General features: G+C 36.3%; 1 protein-coding gene across 1 annotated transcript; it reads right to left on the bottom strand.

Moving 5' to 3' along the window:
- Nucleotides 1–1,299: 1,299 nt before the first annotated feature.
- Nucleotides 1,300–9,445, bottom strand: LOC131165970 (ABC transporter I family member 17-like). Its single transcript, XM_058124162.1, has 4 exons — nt 8,978–9,445; nt 8,575–8,895; nt 2,191–2,378; nt 1,300–1,711 (listed from the first exon to the last, which is right to left on the bottom strand). Exons 1-4 carry the CDS (start codon nt 9,003–9,005, stop codon nt 1,457–1,459), a joined length of 792 nt encoding a protein of 263 aa, XP_057980145.1. The 5' UTR covers nt 9,006–9,445; the 3' UTR covers nt 1,300–1,456.
- Nucleotides 9,446–17,204: the final 7,759 nt, after the last annotated feature.

The raw sequence follows: 17,204 nt of genomic DNA, 5'->3' as shown, positions 1-17,204 counted from the left end.
ATATCAATTTAAATTTGCTTAGAAATAAAAGAGTAAAGCAAAAGAGAATGACACCATATTTTTACAAGGTTCAACGATTTGTGTCTACGTCCTTGCCTCAAGAAACCCACTGAGGATTTCACTATCCTTCCTTCAGTAGCCGAAGAAGTCTTTCTCTTTTAGTAGGCAGAGAAGCCTTTTACAAACCCTCCATCAATAATTCCAGAACCGTCAAGATATAAGAAGTAATCAAAATCGAGTTGTACAAGAATAACTCTTTGAATATAGTAAATACGTATACAAATAAAGCTCTAATACACTCTTAAAAAAATTAGAACGAAGCTCAGGAGTTTAGCTAAGGTATTCTGAATTTTGAAAAGCAATAAGCTTGAAAAACGAACTCAGAAAAGCTTTCAACAAACAACGACATTTATCTCAATCAATTGATGTAATCGCTATCTAAAACACATTTAGGGTTAGCTATTTATATCAAAGTTTTAATTATAGTTATCGTATGTGTTTTAATGACTTAGTATTTGAGAATCGCAAAAATTTTCTGCCGTTGCGAAACTTATCGCGAACACTTCAGTCGACTGAACTGAACGTTTGATCGCCCGAACCAATTAAATCAGGAATTTTCAAAGTGGTAGTAGTCATTCGGTCAACTGAACTCTATGGTTCAATTGCCCAAACCAAGCCAATCGATTGACTGAACCCTGAGTTTCAATCGCCCGAACCAAGTCTAAAACTTAAAAATTGTAGTAGTCATTCGATCGACTAACCTTAAGATTCAATCGCACAAACTTCCTAATACCAAACTAGTGTTAAGACTATGCATTCGGTCAACTAAGCACTTTGCCTAAGTGCCCGAACTTCCTAAAATACAAATTCCTTTATATTTTTCATTCCATAAATGATTTTAGTCTTTTGAAATAACTTTTAAACTTTGTAAAAATATTTTCCAAGAGTTTTAAAGTACCTAAGGTCCAATTAAGCTACCTAAGAGCTTCATCACAAAATTCAAATGAGGTGTACTTGCATGAACCCTAATTTGCAATATACATAAAAAAATTATTCAAATATTCATGTCTTTAAGCTTGGTCTTCACAAGCTTTACATCAACAACCATATATACTTGTCGTGTATGCTTCATAACTTTCCATTTTGCATCTTTCATTGTGCTTTAAGATCTTAATACCTGTAACACTTAATGGCATAATTAGATGCTTTGGTTTTTCATTATCAAAACAGGATTAAGCCTTGTTAGGCCAACAGTGCCTTCGACACCAGATTACACATTACAAGAGAATAGATAACACATTAAAAGAGAACGCACTATAAATTTATCACTTGCAAACACATGCTATACATCAAATAAAGCATTATTATAGTTAAGAATGTAAGCTTACATATGGAAAATTCAACAAGCACAATCATTAAATATTAGAGTTACAAAAGGTACAATATAGGACAAAGTTTAGGAGCTGAGTTGAAGAAACCTAAGTGCCATGGGATGCTTGGCTTCCGATAGTTTGTCAGGCCCTAAAACTTCAACAATCTCACCATTCACAAGGAGGCATACTACATCAGCAATCCTCTGGATTTGTTTGATGCTGTGGGAGACCATAATGATACTCATTCCATGATTCTTCTTAAGCTTTATCATAACATCCTCTATGTTCTGTGTTGATATTGGATCCAATGCACTTGTTGGCTCATCCAACAACAAAACCTGAAGCAACATGTAGTTTATAAATTATGTGACTTGTGGATTATTTAACTATTTTTTCTAAGCAATGTTTGTTCTAACTCATGAAGATAACTTACTAATAAGAGACCTAGATATTTTAACTAACAAAAGTCAAAGTAGAAGCTAGAAAACATAACTTTTGAGCATGAGTGAAAAATAGTATGCATAAGGCATGCCAAAAACCTCTTTTGAGAGTTTTTGAGGTAAAAACAAGTGAATAGATTAGGTGACTATTCAAATAACCAAGTTTTTCCTTTAATAACTTCAACAAATAAAAAATAATTCATCTAAGTTAAAAATCATGTCATTTTGTAAGTCATTGGGTGCTTGGATGACTTGAAAAATATTTCACGCAGTGTACGACTCGAACAACAGGCCTTGTTTTAGTAAACCTCAAAGGGATGCAAATTGCAAATTGCATAAGGTTTGGAAAACCATGCAGGTGTATGGATGGGGCTTACTTCTGGTTCATTTGCTAGGGTCCGTGCTAGTGCGACTCTTTGAGCTTGACCAACAGAGAGTTCTTCAACATTTCTGTTGAAAAAGGCAAGGTCGAGGTCTGCAAGTCTAAGCAACTTGTGCACCTCATCATCACATAACTTCTTCCCTATTAGTTGTGGTCCATATCGTATATTATCTGCCACAGTACCTGCAAAGACAACATTCATATATAACTAGATGAACCTATACAATACAATGAAAAAAAATTAATTTAACAAAAGGACACTAGAACTTGAATCGAAAAAAATTCAAAGAACTTGTGGTAGTTGGAACACTGAAATTTATTCATATATTTATCAATCATTTTCACGGGTTGTACAAGAGTTTCAATAAAATTAAACACTAAATATGGTTAGTGGGGAAAAGGGTAAGAAAAGAGGAAATGAAGTGGTTACGAAGTTCTTTCTTTCCCCTCTTTTTTCATTCTATTGATTCAATAGGAAAAAAAAAAAGGTAATGGAGGAAAGTAAAAAAGGATATTCATTTTTTTTCCCCCTCAGATTAAGTGATAACCACTTTCAATTTTCTTCTATCTTCCTTGGTACAACCAATTAATGGAAGGAGGGAGAAAAAAAAAACATACCCACCCACCCCCCCCCCCCACCTACTTTTCTTCCTTCCCATTTTCAATTCACAAAAAAGTTAATAACCATTTGATTTCTGAACATTTGGGTTTGTTGTGCAAATAAATGTGCAGCAGAAAACCGTTCGGATTGAGCAATGCAGCAACCAATGATGAATAATACGGAAACACAATCACACACCGATAATAAAGGAAAGCAAATAAACAACAACACAAAAGGTTACGTGGCAATCTACCTACGTCCACGGGAGCAAGCAGCTGAATTTCATTATCAATCATATAATCTGGATTACAACATCGTATATATACTAACCCTACATGTACAAAAGGCCTAAGAAGTTCCCCAAATACTCCTATAGCAATCCCCAAAGGTTATGCCTCCGAATCTTCAACCTACTGCTCTTCGAAATTCAAAATTCAAACTTAGCGCAGAACAGAATCGTTGACAATTTCAGCAAATCGTCAATGGTTTCCTACTGAAACTGAAACTGTTGATTGTTTCAGACAAACCGTAGACGGTTTCTTCCTGAGGCGAAACTGTCGATGTAACCGTCGACCGATTGTTTCTTCCTATAGACTGAATTCCTTGTTTTTCCTCAACATGCTTTTCTTATGCATGTGTTCCACTCAATATGAGCCACATACTCCAATAATCTCCACCTTGGCGCATATTCACCCCTTAGGAGAAATATAAAAACATAACCTGCAGTTCCACCTGGGACAGTTAGTTGGGACGCCTCCCATCTAGCAACTGGAGACATTGGTCAAGTCCAAGCAATGCTTGAACTTGTCTGTGGTAACAGATTTTGTCAACATATCTACTACATTGTCAGTCCTGTGAACTTTCTCAAGCAGTAGTTCACCAGAAACAACCATTTCCCTAATCTTGTGAAACTGCACATTTATGTGTTTGGTCCTCGCATGATACATCTAGTTTTTTGCCAAATAGATGGCACTTTGACTATCACAATGCAGCTAAACTCCACCTTATTGAATACCCAATTCCTTGACTAATCTTGTGAGCCACAATGCTTCTTTGGCAACCTCAGCCACTGCCATATATTCTGATTCAATAGTAGATAATGTAACAAGTGACTGCACCATAGAACTCCAACAAATAGGCCTTCCCATAAAAGTGAATACGTACCCTATGGTAGACATCGTGTCATCCAAGTCTCCTGTATAGTCTGCATCCACATAACCTACCATTGAAGGATCACTCTGTTGTCTGCTGAACATGATGTCATAGTCTGTAGTACCTCTCAAGTATCTGAAAATCCACTTGACCGCACCCCAATGCTTTCGACTCGGATTTGATAGAAACTTACTCACTACACTAACAGCTTGTGCTAGATCCAGTCTTGTACAAACCATACCATACATCAAGCACCTCACTGCACTAGCATATAAGACCTTTGACATGTCACGAACGTCATCGTCAGTCTTTAAGCACTAAGCGGTAAACAACCTAAAATGATTCGCCAATGGTGTACTCATTGATTTTGCATTGTCTATGCTAAACTTCTCCAACACCTTCTCAACATAGCTCCGCTGAAATAACCACTATCCAAATCTTTTATGTCAAACTCTTTGCTTAACAAGGTTTTCAAATTGTTGATCTCAGTCAAACTCAGCAACATGTCATCCACATAAAGCAATATAAAAATAAGTGAACCATCATCAAGACTCCTCATATACACGCAGCAATCATACTCACATCTCATGTAGCAAACTTGGATCATGTAGGAACCTTGAAGACTGCTTCAGCCCGTAAAATGATTTCCTTAATTTACAGACCAAGTGCTCATGTCCAGGTTGAATGAAACCTTCTGGTTGTACCATGTATATCAGCTCTTCCAAATCACCATGGACAAACGCTATCTTTACGTCCATCTACTCCAAATGCATGTCGACATGTACCACTAATCCCAACACTGCCCTGATGGAAGTGCGTCTGATTATAGGGGAGAAAATCTCATCATAATCAAACTTCTTTCCTCTATAAGTAACCCTTTGCTACCAACCGAGTCTTGAACTTTCTCCTTCTTTTTCTGATACTGCTTTTTTCTTCCTATACACCCATTTGCAACATATCGCTCTCTTCCCATTTCAAAGCTCTACCAACTCTCACATCTAATTCTTATACAAAGACACCATCTCTTCCACCATAGCACCTATCTATTTACTTTTCTCTTGGCTATGCACCGCCTCTTAAAAAGTAGTAGGATTCCCGCTACTAGTAATAAGTGCATAAGAAACCAGATCATCAAATTCATACCTAGGTGGTGGCCTGATAGTGTGTCTGGGCCTGTCTATAGCAATATTGTGACACTAATGGTCACTTGAGCTAGAAACTCCCTACGTTCTGAACAATTTCATCTCCACCTTGAGTCTCTAGCTCCATCTACACCACATGCTCATTATTGCTGCAATTTTTCGGCACCTGTTTCTTTTCTTCTTCCCGAGTACGCTACAACATGACTTTCTCATCAAAAATCACATCTTTACTTATCACTACCTTATTTGCATTCAGATCCCACAACTTGAACACTTTCATCCCTTTCTAATACCCCAGAAAGATGTACTGTCTAGACTTTGCATCAACTTTTGATCTCTCCTCACTAGAAATGTGCACATAGGTTAGACATCCAAACACTCTCAAACTAGAGTAATCTACCGCACTGTCTGTCCACACTTCCTCTGCAACTTTCTCAACTAATATTGCCCTTGGTGATGTTAGTCAAGAAGCACGTCATATTTACTACTTCTGCCCAGAAGTTCTTTACAAGTCCTGCATTCAATCTGAGATATCGAACTCTTTCAGCTATAATTCAATACATCATTTTAGCCACACCATGTTGTTGTGATTTCTTGCGTACTGTCAAATGTCTTTTAATGCCATGTTGCTCACACAACTCCTTAAACCTCGAATCAATGTACTCAGTACCATTGTCTGACTTGAGGCATTTGATTTTCCTCCTAGTCTGATTTTCTACTTCAGCTTTCCAGAATTTGAATTTGGCAAACGTCTCTGACTTGTGTCACATGAAGTATACTCAGACCTTCCGTGAGTAATCATCAATAAAACACACGAAGTACATATGTTCTCCTCGTGATGCTACTCTTACCGGCCCCTAAACATCTAAATGAATGTAGTAAATAATTTCTTTCATCTTGTGTGTGGCTATTATAAACTGCACCATATTATGTTTCCCAAGCACACAATACCTGTAGAAATTCAACTTACATGTTTTGACACCCTTCAGAAGATTTCTCTTGTGAAGCTTCATCATCACACGCTCACCCATATGCCCTAACTGTATATGTCACAAGACAGTGTTGTTTAACTCAGATTCTACAACTGCAGCTCAACCTACAATTGTGATACCTAGTAGTGTATATATATATATTCCCTGGTAATTTTTGTCCCTTCATCACAGTCAGAACACTCTTACTCACCTTCATTACCTCACTTGCAGACTTGTAACTAAATTCGTTATAGTCTAAAGTGCATAATGAAATCAAATTATTCCTTAACTCTGGTATATGCCTAACATCACATAACGTTCTCAAAACACCATCAAATATTTTTATTTTGATATTCCTTATTTCAGCAATTTTACATGAAGCATCATTTCCCATCAAAACAAAACCATAATTTACCAACCTATAAGTGGTGAACCATTCTTTGTTTGGTGTTATGTGATAGGAACACGCTGAATCTAAGATCTAAGAATCCGTGAGACGATATGAACCGGATGAAATGCAAGCATATCACCATCACCGTTTTATGAGTCTCCTTCTTCCACTACATTTTCCAATTTTGATGAACACCCTTTATTTTCTCCTTTCCCCTTCTTCCTTTCTGGTCAATTTGGTTTTATGTGCCCCTTTTTCCCACACTTAAAACACCCTACGTCTTTCCTCTTCTTAGAATTAGACCGAGCCTTATTGTTACTCGGTCCGCTCTAGAATTTGCTTCCCTAACAATCTTGGTTACCCTTCACCACAAGCCCTTCACCTTGTGAATTCTCATCGCTGGCCTTCTTCCTCTTATGAAAACCAAATATAGCACTCATGATATCCTCCAATTCTAGAGTTTCTTTTCCCCATGTCAGAAACGTAACCACATTTTCATACGTAGGAGACGTAGGTAGGGAATTCAGCAACATCAACACTTTGCCTTCATCTTCGAACTTCACATCAACTCGCTTTATATCACTGATGATCTGATTGAATGTGTTGATGTATTGATTCAAATCCGAACCCTCCGACATCTTAAGTTCATTCAGTTTCTGCTTAAGATACAACTTGTTCGTCAATAACTTAGATATATACTGACTCTCCAGTTTCAGACAAACTGCCACCGACGATTTCTCATCCATGATGTGATACATCACGTCATTGGCCAAACAAAGTTGGATAGTCACCGCAATCTTCACTTCTCATTCCTTCCAACTCATGTCGTCCATGCATTCCGTATGATATATTCACCATACCTTGCTACACCAACAAGTCCTTAACCCTCCTATGCTAAAGTTTGAAATTTCTTGATCCGTCAAACTTGACAATGTTGAACTTTACAGAAGAAATCCTGATCATTGTAACCAAGAGCTCTGATACCAATTTATTGTGCAAATAAATGTGCAGCGAAAAATCGTTCAAATCGAGCAATGCAACAACCAATGATGAATAATACGAAAACATAATCACACACAGATAATAAAGGAAAGAAAATAAATAATAACACAAGAGTTTACATGATTCGACAATTTGCCTAAGTACACGGGATCAAACAGCAATTTCACTATCAATCATAAAACAAGGGTTACAACATCATATATATGCTAACATTACATGTACAAAAAGCTTCAGAAGTTCCCCAAATACCCTTGTAGCAAAATTGTCGACGGTTTCAGCAAACTGTCGACAGTTTCCTATTGAAATTGAAACCGTTGACTGTTTCAGACAAACCATCGATTGTTTCTTCCTACAGACCGACTTCCTTGTTTTTCCTAAGCATGCTTTCCATGTGCATGTGTTCCACTCAATATGAATCATACTCCAATAGGGCCAGTGGTCTTAGTTTTATTACTAAATATTGTGTGAGAGTGTAATTTCCAATTAGCTCTTTCATCCCATAGGGTGGAAGTGATGGAGATTACTAATTAAATCTTAGCAAATGAATTATTGCAGACACATGCATCTTTATAATTAACAACATCCAAAATCTTGAAACTAGGTTTTTTAAGGTTGACCTGGTCATCATTGATCGGTGATCAAGTTCCATATGAGGTCAAAAAATTGGCTTAATTTGCATGGGTTAGATATGAGATGCATATATTATAGATAGAAATTTTAAGGGAATAGAAAGCGGAGATTAAAATTGGAGAATTTCCTTTCTACACCTCTACATAATGCTAGAATACCTATTTGTGCACACCTTTATATCAAATTGAAATAAAAAAGAAAAAATTCATTGAAAAAAAATATTTTAATTTCAAAAATGGGGCAAAAATTCAGGGCAAAGAGTTTTGAAGTAGAAAATATTTTGTTTCATACGAAAGTGTCTCTAACAATATCTAAACCCCCCTTTTCCCACTCTTAACATGATAAAATGATCCATACAGCGGACAAGAAATTGCTGGAATGCCAAAGCCACATGGATCACAGAATTAGGGGAGCGAAATTGAAACAGAGGACACGCATGGAAGGATGATATATGTTGCTGAGAGGGTAGAGGAGTGAGTAGGTTAGGTACCTTCGAAGAGAGCGGGTAGCTGGAAGAGCATCCCGACCTTGCGACGGAGGGTGAGAACATCGAGGTGGCGAATGTCTTGACCGTCCAAGAAGACGGTGGAAGAAGGGGGCTCCCAAAGGCGGTTCAACGCCCTCAACAGCGTGGATTTTCCGCTACCGCTGGGGCCTATAATCCCCATTATCACCCCCTCCGCCACGTCCAGGTTAACGTCGCTCAGAATCGGCGCTCCGGCGTCCGACACTTTGCTCAGATCCCGTATCTGGAACTTCGTTTTGGCGGCTTCCCCATCCTCCACATCCAGTAGGTGCTCCCTAGCCTCGTCTGCGCCACACACACACACACAAACAGTGTAAAAATTAGAATCGAATGAATCTAAATGGAGGAGATAAATTAATGAAGCTACCTGCAAATGCATTTAAATCTGAATACATTGGGCTGCGAGTTGAGGGAAGGAGGAATGGATTGGGCAAGAAATAAAGTTGCAATGTGTGTGTGCGTGTGTTCTTCTTTGGATTTTGAATGTCCCGAGAGGAAGATGACACGGCAGATACAGTGGGACGGGAAAAGCCTTCCCCAGTCGCTCTACTCGAGCGAGTGTCGTCCTCAGTGCCACACTGCCACCTGCCCCGGTCGTCCTACTCAGGCGAGTTTCGTCCTCAGTGCCACCTGCCCCTGGCAAAATGTAAGGCAGTAGCAGACTTCCACGTCACGTCTCAGTTCGTCGCCAAGCTTTTTAACCCCCATTTGATTTACTCATGAACCGAATCACATTCCCTGTTTGATTTACTCAATGAAACCGAATCACATTCCTTATTTGATTTGCAAAATTTGAGAAGAAATTGTATTTCAATTTTTTCCTTTTTTCAGATTTACTTGATTTATGTACTTTCCTCAATTCAAATAAGAGAATTAAATTTGCTTTCGAAAGATTTTTTATTAGCATTTTGATAACTTTTTTTTTTTCAGACTTTTATAAACATCTAAAAAAAAAAAAAAACTCATCAAATTATAAATTTTTTCTCTTCTATTTTCTAATTTTTTAAAAATTCTTTAAAAATAGGTTCTTCTTGCCATCAAGGGAATCATTGTTGATTCTAGTTTGAATTCTAGTTCAAGTTCTCCTTAAGAGCAAGCCTGAAATCTAGCGCACATACACACACTAAACATGATGTCATGATGACTAGCTATAAGGTATAGGCGACTACCAATCATGCCACGATAAAATTTTACATCAACAGGGATGTCTTACTCATCTTTATCAGGTTTTGTAGAAGAGTCCATAGGAGTTTCCAAAACTTTACCATCTTCCATATTAAATTTGTTGAACAGGTATCTAAAATATTTAGATTGTCATATAAAGGTTCCATGTTTAGCTTGTTTAATTTGAAGTCTTAGGAAGAAACTAAGTTCATGCATCATGCTCATTTCAAATTCATTTTGCATATATTTGGCGAACTCATTATACAACTCATCATTAGTTGCTCTAAAAATAATATCATCAACATATATTTGGATAAGGAGCATATGACCATTTTTAGATTTAATAAAAAGTGTAGTGTCAATTTTGTCCCTGGTAAAACCATTGTCTAGGAGAAAACCACTAAGCCTCTCATGTCAAGCTCTAGGAGCTTGTTTCAATCCGTACAATGCTTTGGACAACTGGTATACATGATCGGGATATTTATGATTTTCAAAATCGAGATGTTGTTTTACATAGACTTCTTCATTTATATAGCCATTTAGAAAGACGCTTTTAACATCCATTTGATACAATTTAAAGTTATTAAAAGCGACATAGGCAAGCAACATACGAATGGCTTCCATTCTAGCTATGGGAGCATAGGTTTCTTCAAAGTCTATCACTTCTTCTTCATTATATCCCTAAACAACTAGTCTAACTTTGTTTCTAGTCACTACCCCATTTTAATCCTTTTTATTTCTATAAACTCATTTAGTTCCAACAATAGTATGATCATCGGGCCTACGAACTAGGGTCCAAATTTTGCTTCTTTTAAATTGGTTGAACTCTTCCTACATAGACATTACTCAAGATTCATCCTCTATGACTTAATATTTTTAGGTTCTTCCTGAGATAAGAATGCAAAATGACTCATTAGGTTTCTTAAGGAAGACCGAGTGGCTACACCACGTGAAGGTTCACCTTTGACTTGATCTAAAGGGTGGCTCCTTATGAATTTACAATCCTTAGGCAGCTCTTGAACCTGACTTTCAACTTTATTTTCTTCAATTGATTTATCATTAATTTCTAAATTTTTGTCTACATTATTTTCAATAGATAGCTTATCTTATCCTTTTCTAATGTCAATGTCATTTTCATCATCTCTTTTAGAAAACGGATTAGATTCATCAAACACAATATGAATAGATTTAATAACAATTAATGTTCTTTTATTAAAAACTTTGTATGCTTTACTGTTAAGTGAATAACTTAGGAAAATACCTTCATCAGATTTAGAGTCAAATTTCCCTAGGTGTTCATTGTCTCTAAGTACAAAGCATTTATAACCAAAGACATGAAAATAGCAAATGTTAGGTCTGTGGTCATTCCACAATTCATATAAAGTCTTATTAAGTGAGAGCATGATTAACACTCTATTCATTACATAACATGCAGTACTCACTACTTTGGCTCAGAAATATTTAGGTAATTTATGTTCATTAAACATTGTCCTACCCATTTCTTGCAAGGACCTATTCTTTCTTTCTACAACACCATTCTGTTGTGGGGTCCTAGGAGTAGAGAAATTATTAGATATGTCTTCTAAGTCACAATAGTTTTCTATGCCATCATTTTTTAATTCAGTTCCCCTATCACTTTTGATATGTGTAATTTTATAGCCCTTTTCATTTTGAATTCTCCTACAAAGTTTAGTAAATTGCTCACATGATTTATCTTTATGTAAAAGGAATAGCACCCATGTGAATCTAGAAAAATCATCTACAATAACAAAAACATGTAATTTTCTTCCTAAACTTTGAACAGGATTAGGCCCAAACAAATATAAGTGTAGCATTTCAAGTGGCCTAGTAGTGGATATGAATTTCTTTTTTAAAAAAATTGATTTTGTTTGCTTACCCATTTGACGTGCATCACAAATCTTATTTTTCACAAAATGTGTTTTTAGTAAGCCTTTAACTAAATCCTTTTTCACAAGCTTTGATAAAAGATCCATACTACCATGTCCTAAACGTCTATGTCACAACCAGCTAGCTTCATTTATAGTAGAAAACCATGTAACTTGTTGAGAAGCTAAATTATCTAAACTAGTGGTGTACATATTTTCATGACGTTCAGCTGTAAAAAGTACTTCGTTATCAGATTTACTCTCAACCATACATTTATCATTTTCAAAGGATACTTTATACCCTTTATCATATAATTGGCTTTTACATGATTCATCTTTATGTGAAAGGAATAGCATCCATGTGAATCTAGAAAAATCATCTACAATAACAAAAACATACAATTTTCTTCCTACACTTTGAACTAGATTAGGCCCAAACAAATCTAAGTGTAGCATTTCAAGTGGCCTAGTAGTGGATATAAATTTCTTTTTCTTAAAACTTGATTTTGTTTGCTTACCCAATTGACATGCATCATAAATCTTATTTTTCACAAAATGTGTTTTTGGTAAGCCTTTAACTAAATCATTTTTCACAAGTTTTGATAAAAGATCCGAACTACCATGTCCTAAATGTCTATACCACAACCAGCTAGCTTCATTTATAGTAGAAAATCATGCAACTTGTTGAGAAGCTAAATTATCTAAACTAGTGGTGTACATATTTTCATGACGTTCAGCAGTAAAAAGTACATTGTTATCAGATTTACTCTCAACCATGCATTTATCATTTTCAAAAGATATTTTATACCCTTTATCACATAATTGGCTTATACTTAACATATTATGTTTCAAGCCATTAACAAGTAATATATTATCAATAACGAGGGAAGGTTCCTTACCAACCTTGTTAGACCAAAAAGTTAAAGGTCTTTCATTCCTATTGTGTTTTGATGCTAAAAACCCATTAGCTGCTCTTAAGGTCACTAACGTTTCACTAAGACATGTTTTCAAGTATACAGAATAGCATCTGATCCAACAAACAGTCAAAGCAACTTATGCCATGACCAGAAGCACAAGTGTCTCAATGTATTCATAGGCAATACACAAATAAACAAAGTCATCTGAAAAATGAGTGTGTAAATGAGAGGGATATCTTCTTGTAAACATCTTGTACATAGAGTAAAACTCAAAATTAAGAGCAAGAAAGAGGCGTATCACACACACACACAAAATACTAGTAAAGTCATTTATAAAGTGTATAAAGAAATCCCACAAAATACCTTCTTAGAACTTAAAGAACAAAATATAAAGAACAAGGATCTCATCGACGAACACAGGTCTTCGTCGACGAGCGTAGTACAAATTTTGTCAACGAACACAGGGTTCTCATCGACGAAAAGATACCGAGGGGCATCTGAATTCAGAGACACAACTCGTCGACGAACACAGAGCGTCGTCGACGAAAGGAACAATAATTCGTCGACGAACAATGGTTCTCGTCAACAAAAATATACCAAGAGGTACCAGAATTCAGAACCAGCAACTCATCGACGAACACAGGGTTTCGTCGACGAAATTACTAAAGAACTCGTCAACGAACACAGGGCTTCGTCGATGAACGTCGGGCGGCAACGAACATTTAATGCTACAGAACGGCTATTTTGAATCTTGTCTTACATTCATAAATGCCCAACGGCTCTCCAACGTTGCACTCATCATTTAGTGTTTAAATAGGAGTAAATGGCATTTACTTACAACCAAGAAAATTAATATTGCAAAGAGATCATTTATTGGTGTTGTCAACTTTCTAGGGTTTTGCTCATTCACTCACTTGGCCTCTTCTTGCTGCTCTTAGTCTTGCATTTTACTCTATTGACAAGAGGACATTGAGTAAGGATTTCTTTGTTGTAATCAGCTCAAAGGGAGTTTTTCAAGCTTACATTTATTTCTCATATACTTCTTGTAAAGAAGGGCTCTTTGTGAGCTATTGTTGGGTGTCACCAAGTGATGTTGAAAGCTTTCGGTGAGCTGCTGTGTATTGGCTTCTTCGCCCGAAGGAGGATTATAGTGGATTTTGGGAATCCTTGAGTTGGTCTCAAGGCGTGGACGTAGGCAGGGTGCCGAACCACGTAAATATCTCTGTGTTCAGATTCTCTTCTGTCATATCTCATTTATTATTATTATTGTGATTTCCTGCTTCTTTACATTGCAACTTTATATACTTGTTCTTGGTAAGATTTTTGTAGTTGTAGAAAGTTAGCACATTCTTGAAGAAAGTCTATTCCCCCCCCCCCCTTTAGACATTCAACCGGGCCAACAAACCTTACCTACACCGACGATTCTCCCCTTTGCATTGTCCCCGAATGTCACGAACCCTCCTTCCTTGGGAGCGATGGATGTGAACTTGGTCTTGTCACCGGTCATATCCTATGAACAGTCGCTATCCAAGTACCACTTGTCCTTGAATAAGAACGATCTCAAGAACACCTGCAAGAAAATCTAAGTAACTAATGTTGGTCCCCAAATTCTGTTGGATCTATAGGGGTTAGTGCTTGATTCACCTTTGAATCTCCACACCTTTTTAATTCTTACATGCCTATTTTCTAAGTAGACAGTCAAACTGAATGTTACCAATTTGTCTGCATTTAAAACATATCATTCGACACTGAGGATCTTTAGGTGGAATTTGGGATTCTAATTTTCAAGTAAAATGTCCCAAATAAAGATCAGGTTGTCTCATGTTTTCAATACCATTAAATTCGAGACCTTTTTTGCTAAAAGAGTTTATTTAGGCTCCAAGAATTTTTTTTCAAAATTGTGTTGGCTCTCAGTAAATTTATGAACAATTTTGGAGCTATCCTCCAATTTTCTTTCAAGTTCAGCCATTTTCAAATTCTTTTCTTCTTGTTAGGCAGAATGAACAGATTTTCCCATTTCAACAAGCTTTGATCAATTTTCACATTTTTTTTTTCAAAACATCATTTCCCTTGGTCATTTTGTTTAACAATTTTGATACACAAATATATTCATATTTCAATTCTTTATATGTAGGCATGCTATCGGAATCAAAATTATCATCAGAATAATATGAAGATAAGGAAGAAGAAGACAATACCTCATCGTATCATGCCATCAGGCACAAGTTAGCAATCTTCGAATCACTACCATCTGAATCTGCATCACTGCTATTTTGCTTATCCCACAAGGTGCCTGCTTTCATAGCACTCTTCCTTTTCTCAACAATGGGCAGTCAAGTTTGGTATGCCCGACCTTATTACAATTGTAGCACGTGGGAGCGTTTGATTTTTATTTTCTTTTACTAGACTCTCCCTTCTCAGATACTAAATCTCTAAACTTTCTATATGGCCTACTGTTCTTTTTGAAGAACCTACTAAATTTCCTGATAAGCATAGTCATGTCATCTCTAGATTCAAGTTCATTGCACTCACTAGATGTATTAGACATTTTTAATGCAATCACTTTCCTTATTCTATTATGCTCATTTAGTCTCTCATTGATAGCTAACTCGTACGTGATAAGTGACCCTATTAGTTCATCTAGTGACATAGCCTTTGGATCTCTACCCTTAGATATGGTCGTAGCCTTTGCTTCCCAAGCCGATGGAAATCCCCTAAGAATTTTCCTAATCATTTCATACACAGGATATGTCTTACCTAATGCATGCAGTGTGTTGGCCTAACAAGGCTTACAAATCTTATTTATATGATAACAAATCACGATAAGTTTGATATGGTTTGTTTCAAGTGAAATTCCTTCAAGAAGAAGACAAAGCTTAAATAAATTCTAAGCTTGAAAGGATGATAAAGCTCATGATAAATATACTATACAAAAGGTTCAAGAAAGAAAGATGATCAAAAGTTCAAAGATGATATATGATCATGGAAGAACTAGGACTTACTTGAAGATCAAAAGAATAGAGTATTAAGGATGTCTCTATGTAAGTACTTCATGTAAACTTCAATATAAACTGAATTGAAGCTCTTATAAATCAAAAGAAACTAAGAAATACATTCTCAGAAAAACCCTAAAAATGTTTTAAAAACAAAGTAAAAAATGTCTTAAAAGAAGAAAGGTTTTTCAAATAAATATAAGTGAAAACTGAGAGCCAGGTGACTGCCCATATAGGTAGTAGACTGCCAGATTTTAGAAGAAATAAACGTGGGAGGCACTAGGGTGCCAAGAAACTGCCTGAGCACTGACATGCGTCTGGGTGGTCAAACCAGGTGACTACTTCTGTTATGGCAGGCGACTATCAGCCTTCTGGGTTGTTCACTTTTCTCTATGGCAGACGATTGCCAGGTCGTGGCAGGTGACTACCACTCGACACAGTTTTTAAAATTATTAACGGGAGGATTTTTTTAAATAGATTTCTTGGGCACTACTCTTTGGGAAAACTTGAGGATTACTCCAAGTAAACTTGGGGGGCAAGGAATTACCTTTTAAACATCTATAAATAGCCCCAAACTTGAAAGATTTAAAAACCTAAGAAATTTTCCATCAATCAAAGTTCTCTAAAAGCTCTCATTTCTCTTGTGTTCATCCTACTTCCACTACTAAATTGGTGCTTATACAAATTCCGAAGTAAAGCTTTCAAAGTTTGAATATTTCAAAACTTGGAAGATATATTTGGTGATCTAAATTCAATTGAGCTTCAATCTCTTTATATTGATTTACTTTGAAGTATATTTGTGCTGAATATTGTACTAATCAACTCTTTGTGTGAGTAATTCTTTGTATATAAGTATTTGATTTGTATCTTGTAGATTGATGATTCCAAGAATTGTTTGGATCGTTGGCTTAGCAAGGAGATATTGCTTAGAGAGGCGGGCTCTAGCCTAATTGAAGGAGTGACCAAACGAGGGTACATCGTTTGGAGAGACAGGCTCTAGCCTACTGAAGGAGTGTGTAAACGGTATTGTTTTTCCTGGCAAAGGAACTGAATTTAGTAATCCTTTGGTGGTTTGCCAAAGGCAAGGACGTAGGCTAGGTATAAGCCAAACCTCGTAAAAATCCCGGTCTCACTCTCTCTTTCCCTTACTCTTTATTTTCAGCATATTTAAATTGCGTGGATGGTTTAATTGATAATCATATATACTACGTATATTTGGAAGTCAAGTAAACATAAAGTCTAAATTTAGATTTGGGTTGCGGAAACTGAAAGGGAGTACGTTGGTTAATCATATCTTGTGGAAACCATACAAGAGTTCATTACTTGGTTAATATCCCAAAGATAAATTAACTAAGAGTTCATTTGAATTCTAAATTTTGGGAAGAGTGAGAATGTTGTCTTGATTGAGAAAGTTAATTCATTATCAAAGGGATTGCATTAACAACTAGGTTGCACACAAGCTGAGAATTTTTATTAAGTTGCAACGTATATCTTGATTGATTGGTTTGGTTGAATAATTGATTACTTGTTTGGTTAAGCAATAGTGCTGTAGATTAAAAGAACAAAGTTCTTGTGTGATTGGTAAACTAAACAAACAAGTCAAGAATTGGTTAAGAGAAATAAAAAAGAAGTCT

Source organism: Malania oleifera, chromosome 10 (genome assembly GCF_029873635.1).
Source record: "Malania oleifera isolate guangnan ecotype guangnan chromosome 10, ASM2987363v1, whole genome shotgun sequence".
Classification (NCBI taxonomy): domain Eukaryota; kingdom Viridiplantae; phylum Streptophyta; class Magnoliopsida; order Santalales; family Ximeniaceae; genus Malania; species Malania oleifera.
Note: the sequence above shows the minus strand (reverse complement) of the source record. Positions and strands in the feature narration are given on the sequence as shown.